The sequence below is a fragment of the Camponotus vicinus genome, unplaced genomic scaffold (assembly GCF_025532165.1).
Source record: "Camponotus vicinus isolate PSW18456_S1 unplaced genomic scaffold, iyCamVici1.0 SCAF_5, whole genome shotgun sequence".
NCBI classification, from domain to species: Eukaryota; Metazoa; Arthropoda; class Insecta; order Hymenoptera; family Formicidae; genus Camponotus; species Camponotus vicinus.
Window position 1 is genome coordinate 3,124,898 of NW_028141977.1, and position 7,156 is coordinate 3,132,053.

The following is a 7,156-nucleotide window of genomic DNA, read 5'->3' on the forward strand; positions in this document are numbered from 1 at the left end:
AACGCTCGTTGATTTTTTTAGTCGATTAGAATATTGTATTGCAATGAGTCTAACTTAAAAATATACTCATTGTTTCTCCATTCATATATTTCTTTTCACGTAACTTCGGAAGACAAGAGATACACCTCGCGTTTAGGAACAATAGCTATTTGTCTACGTGCTAAGATACGTGTGCTTGTCGACACCTCGAAATAGGTCGCTCGTTTCCTTAGAAACGGGTAACAACACCCAACACCCAACAGTCACAAATATGGTAAATATCTATGGATTTGTTCTTTGCAGCTGATCATTTATATTTTTTTTCTCCCTTTCTATCTATAATTTTTAATATATGCAAAAAGTTCAGCTACAAAGACTAAATCTTATTTGGCGACTAAAATATGAAAAAATATGTATATAAGATATTCTTTAACATTCCGTATTCTTAAAGATAAAAATAGATTACATAATCATATGATATTTTTTTTTAAAGGCGCGCATCTTTTCTATATTATAAATATTTTTGTCCGCGACAAAATTCTGTGCAAGAATTCTATGCTAGAAAATTTATACAAGTTTTTAAGTTTTTCATTTTAAGATAAATATTTTTGAATCTGTTTTTTTTCTACTTTTAGGTTGAAAGGATTTATTATGACAGTGACAGATGACATTGCACATTTTTTATCGCACATATAAACCTAAATAGAAGTTGATAATTTACATAATTTTGTTTTAATATGATAATAGAGATTTATCATGCATTTATTGTCGTAAAATAATAATTAGCTGCATACCATGATCTAGCTTATCATATCATGAAATATATAAAACTACTACGTTACTGCTTTAATCACTGTTAAATTATTGATATACAACGTTAAATTACTGCTATACAATTTTGATCTCTTTAATAAAATTAATTTTTTTAATTATTTATTATATTAACGAAATTAATTTTATTAAAGAGATTGAAATTGTATAGAGATACATATTAATTTTTAAAGAATTTGTTACTCACTGCAATATTTTTTCGAGCTTGATGTACTACATTATAGAGAAATTTATTAAATATATAAATAACTATAAGAAATTAGGCTCTGTGTATTAAAACATAAACTTAAATTTAAACAGGCCATAAGAGCTAAACGCGGATGATAGTGCGTAAGTTCAACGAGAAAATAAGTTTTTCGTTGAAACTTATTTGTGTGCACAGGGCACAAATTTTCTTGGTACGATACCAAGCAAATTTAAATAATTCTCAATTCGAGAATTTATCCGATATTTTTCTCGTCTACAACATTACAGGGGGGAAAGAGGGATAATAATTAAATAAATTCTCGAATTGAGAATTATTTAAATTTGCTTGGTATCGTACCAAGAAAATTTGTGCCCTGTGCACACAAATAAGTTTCAACGAAAAACTTATTTTCTCGTTGAACTTACGCACTATCATCCGCGTTTAGCTCTTATGGCCTGTTTAAATTTAAGTTTAAATATATAAAAGTATTAAATTTTTTTTATTATAATGTATCATTATAAATGTAAAACTACACATAAAATAAATAATGAAAGTGTATAACATGTATAATTTTATACTTAATATTTATGTATACTTAATATTTATATTTTATTTTAAGTCATACTTAATATTTTTGTATTATGATTTTGTATTTCCTTCTCTCTTTCTTTTTCTTCTATATAAATGAATCAAAATATTAAAGATATGTTAAGTTACATTTGATAAAATCATCGTTATTTTCCTAACATTGCTCAATGTTACAGTATCTTTAATCTCACAATCTTTAAAAGCCTTTTAAATATATACACATACACGTATATCTTATATCCAAATCTTATACATCTTACATATACCCGCGCATACCTATCATACTATTATTATATTCAAATAAAAGATAAACATAAATTTTTATATAATAATTTATTTTAATAATTAGTTTTTATCTTATTTTTATTTTTTATGACAAGTTTACTTTTGTTCCAATATTTTACTAGAATTCCTAGAGGAGCAGAATATTAATAGATAGTTTATTAATACATACATATTTGCGAAACTTACTTGATTGTACAGAAATATGGCTTTATTGTAATTTCCATTTTTTACATGAACAGTTGCTTCGTTTACTAATAATGTGTTTCGTATAATAAAGGACCGCTTTATCCGTGTTGTTGATTGTTTTTTCGAATGATGTACCATATTGCCTTGATACTTCTACGATGTCCGTTCGAGCGATAAGTTTCGAAAATCACTCAATTGACAAATATGATAATCAAGAATCTAAAAATTCTGTTATGATAAGTGATAATATAATGATAACATAAAAGAATTAAGTAATCTATGTATAAGTGTAATAATAAAAATATAATAAAAATTAAGAACTGGAAATTGCAATCGATAATGCCAATGAAAAGATTGACAGCAAAAGAGTTCAGAAAAAAATTTTAAACTTTAAATTCTAATCCTAAGAGTTAGAAAATTAAAAATGCAGTTTTGATTACTTACATTTTACTAAAAAAAGAGAGAGAGAGATTAGCGCAAAATATACTTACGATTTTGCGATTCACTTATATAATAATAGTTGAAAATAGTTGAAAAATATGCTCAATATGTAATTGATAATTGTTATAAATTATTTTTTATTTAAGTAGAAACATGACGACTAAAATTGAAGATTACAAAATACACGTATCTCGTTCCAATCCCGTCGCTGCCTCGCGTCTTCAAATTCTCGCAACTTGCAAGGAAAACTTTTGCGTCCGTACTTTTTGCACTCCCTACCTATAATGCATTAAGAAATAATCGATAAAGAAACGCAAGAGAAGGATGGATAAAAAGAGAATAACTAGACCATTTTTATTCTTTACCACCACTATTATGTCTCCGATCGCTAACGGAAAAGCTATTATAATGGTTCGCATGCTTCCTGTCAATCCATTGTTATTGTCCTTGCTCGATTATTTGTGTCATTTGGTCCGGAGAGGGACGCACGCGATCTGCATATATTGACTGATTCCTCGTACTGCCTCCCCGTAATATTCTGTAAAAACGACGAAGATAATTACTCAGAACGGAACAATTCGTGAATCACGAATAATCATCGGAAACTAAAAGCATGAAATGTTCCGTGACCTACGAATAATATGGTTATGTCATGCCTCGACCGCATTATTTGTACACTCGATGAAGCTTTTTCAATAGACCTATAACAATTTCTATCTCTCAATAAGGGATGTCGGTGCACGTTTCCTGAAAGCAAGTAAGCCTAATTGCATGTCATTTTGAAGTATTCTATGATCCTTTGTGTGTATTCTGAGAATATTTTAAGAGAAAAATCAATATTTAACCAATATAATACCTTCTTTGATATACCTTCCTCAAGTACAAATATTAATTTTAATAATACATTTGTATGAAAAAAGTTTTTGCTACTATAGATTAAAAAAATATTGTCTTTTATATTTAAAAGAATCCAAATACGTGTGGATTGAAAAATTCAATCTTCCATAAAATTCCGTCTTTGTATTAAACAATATTGAATTCTCTTAAAGTATGTACGATAATCATGCTCATGTCAAAGTTCGCAATGTTGTATAACGTTTAGGATTTAGAAAAAAAAAATTTCTATATATGAATCAAGTGTCCAGACCCTGGTTTGGAAGAACGTAATCTACTTACCCCGTGACACACTTTATAAAGGCGTGCGTATGGATCGGATCGAACGAACTGTGAAGGGCCTGCTGAAAGTCAATGCCTAAAATAGTTCCTATAACTCTGTCCTTTTTTTTTGGTCGATCCGCTCGATGGTCCCTTTTCGGCAAGGGAATTTAATCCCTTTTACGCGGGACAGAACCTAGTGCCATCTCGGGATTCAGGGAAGAGAACGGGGTAAATGATTAAATTATACATTAAATTAAAAATACAATATATTATTTAAAAAGATAAAAAGAGAATAAGAAAATATATAAGCACTTATAACTATGTGTGAGTGAGTGTGTGTGTGTGTGTGTGTGTGTGTGTGTGTGTGTGTGTTATATTTCCGCGGGTGTTACATTGATTCGGAGGTTATCAGACAAAATGTACAGGGCAAAATTTACGTTAAGAATTAATTCTCTAACTGGTTATTATAACATAATTAATAATTCTTTTTTTCATTGAAAAATCACTATATTATTATATTATATTATCATATTATATTAATTATTATAATTCATGATGAAATTAAAAGCTTGCTTGTGGAATTTCCACGGTAGATTTCAATATAAATTAAAATGCTCTAACACTATAGACTAACGTTTTATATTTATTCCAATTGTAAATTTTTCAGAAAATCTGCGAATTAATGGAAAGATACGATTGCGATTTAATGGAACAATACTGCAATATGAGAATGTTTTATCCAAGGCAATGTGCAGTAAAGGAAAAGTTCAGGAAAAGGCAAGGATTTACAACCTCATACAAACAGCTTTTGGAACGGATTATTATCACAATTTCAAACCTAAAAGGATGTATGTTACTTTAAAGCATGAAGGCAACACACATAATATCACATTCGAGACATTGAATCGTCTCAATGGAAATCATTTCGACCACCTGATATATTTTTAATGTCCACAGAAAATCTTTCCTATTCGAAAAACAATATCGACAATAATCATCCAAGTAGAAAGAACGCAAAAATAGAGGGGAATATAAGTTTAATATAAATATAAGTTTAATAAATTGAACTTTCTACTAAACAAATCGAGAAATACAAATTAGGAATATGTGTACAAACGATGGAAGTTATTATATAAATTATAATTATATATAATTATATTATATATAATTATGTTATATATAATTATATAAAAATGATAATGATATGTTCGTTAGATATTAAAAATACCCTCTCTTAATTCCACCTTCCCCTCCTCTCACTCTCTCTCTCACTCGCTCGCTTAAAATCTTAAAGTCTCAAGGACTTATGTATTTTCAGCAACTGTTGTTGTCAGGAGAATAAGTGTAAATAAATCATCAGAATATCGAAGATAGCAGTATAAATAGATTAACCATACAGTGACAACGTGGAGAGTTAAATCCATAAAACTTTTAGATTTATGATTTATTAATCCGTTATTATAACAAAAATTTACATAACAGACTTTATTGCTCAATAAATTAATAATATAATTAAAAATGAGTGAATTTGAACTCTCTGATTTTTCTTCCATGACAGATGCACAGATCTCACCAAGATCGAAGGATACGTCATTATGTTGGCATTGTAAAAAAGGTACGCAGTTTTATTTTTATGAAACAATCAGAGTTTAATAAATTTTCTTTACAAAGATACTTGCAGAATAAAAATTTTTGAATCAGCGTTATGTATTTTATTATAAACTTTTTTATGCGTTATGCTCATTCAAACACACGTACACACACATACAAAAGTATGTGCTATATAATTTATTTATTAAAAAGATTGGATATATATTATATAAATTCGTCATTATTATTTAAAAAATGTATTATGTACATCTGTTTATATATTTGTATTATATAAATCTGTTTAGATTCTGTGATAGATATGAAAAAGAAAAATCTCATATCCCCATGTAAATGTGCAAATGATTTCATACACGTTCATTGTCTAGAATTTTTAGCAAATACTCGAAACATGCTTGATTGCCCACGCTGTAATGCTCGGTATCCATTAGAAATGCAGCCATCATTATTAAAGGTAAGGTCACAAAAGATCTTATAATCGTTAAAAAAATTGTAGAAAATAGCTAGCTAAGCTGTTAGAAAAATAAAAATACTTTTTTATTTTAATACATATATATATATATATATATATATATATATATATATATATATACATATATATAGATTTTACAACTTAAGAAACATGTTTTCATAAAATAATAAGCAGATATTAAATTTAAGACAAACGTTAAAACCGTTAAAGTCAAAATTCATATATAAATATATGTTACAATAATAAAGCTTGGTAACAAAACTTATATTATATTATTTATATATACGATCAGTTTATAACTTTTTTGATATTTTTAAATGAAGATTTTAAATTTTTGGCATATTTTGAAGGGCAAACTACCTATAATAATTTAAAACGTACACGGAATGATTTATAGATGTAATTATAACAAATTCAATAAATAAATTATCGTGTAAAATAAATAAGAATATATCAAAAAATAAAATAATAAAATAATTTCAACGATGTTTTATAATTTTTACACGTTTGATGAGATTTCATTTCTAATAATATTATAATAATTTATTTAAAGAATTATTAATTTTTCGTTAAATGTACTCATATGATACTAATATAATAATACAAAGATCGGAATAAATTGTTTCAGATGCTTCGGAAAGTTTGTGTCCCTTTTTTTATGATACTATTTGTGATATTTGTAAACTTCATGATTGGTCTAACATATTGGTCGCTATCAGATGTTCCGGATATCCATTTGTCATCCATTATCATAAAAATCATCAGCCTAAGCGTATTTATTTGGTTTATTTATATGACAGTGCGTAAAATAATTGACTTGAGTAGAAGGTAAGAGTAATTAACTAATTTAAAATTTATTTTTATGTAAAAGTAAACTTAAAATCAGTTAGAAAGAAAATGATTATTACATTATTTAGTATTTGAAATCATTATTATTAATTAATAATAATCAGTATATAATCAATATAATAAATATCAATATATAAATATATCAATATATAAATATCAATATATAATCAATATACGAATTGATTATAAAGATACATAATAAAGATACAAAATAATAAACAAAAATGACTTAATTTGGTATTTTTATTAAAACAAATTCATATCAAATCTAAATTAAAAAAGAATCTTTTAGATTAAGGATAATAGAGATACTTTGTATGCCATGGTAAAACAATTGTATTCATTAAACGGAAACTGTTCCGATTTTAAATTATATAATTATAAAAATACTAAAATATTTTAATAAAAATTTAAAACAACATATATAATAAATATAACGAGATATAAATTGCTTTTTTAACTTCTTATCTATTTGCAGAATATATCAATTTTATGATCAATGGTACAAAAGCGATTATGGATGGAAATTGATAAAACGATATAATGTTAACATTCAAAATATTGAAGAGTGA

General features: G+C 26.5%; 1 protein-coding gene across 1 annotated transcript; it reads left to right on the top strand.

The window, feature by feature from the left end:
• Window positions 1-2,673: 2,673 nt before the first annotated feature.
• Window positions 2,674-7,156, top strand: LOC145971851 (uncharacterized). The gene is made up of 7 exons (XM_083099913.1): window positions 2,674-3,254; window positions 3,600-3,883; window positions 4,323-4,503; window positions 4,613-5,270; window positions 5,632-5,717; window positions 6,364-6,563; window positions 7,063-7,156. Exons 4-7 carry the CDS (start codon window positions 5,174-5,176, stop codon window positions 7,154-7,156), a joined length of 477 nt encoding a protein of 158 aa, XP_082956039.1. The 5' UTR covers window positions 2,674-3,254; window positions 3,600-3,883; window positions 4,323-4,503; window positions 4,613-5,173.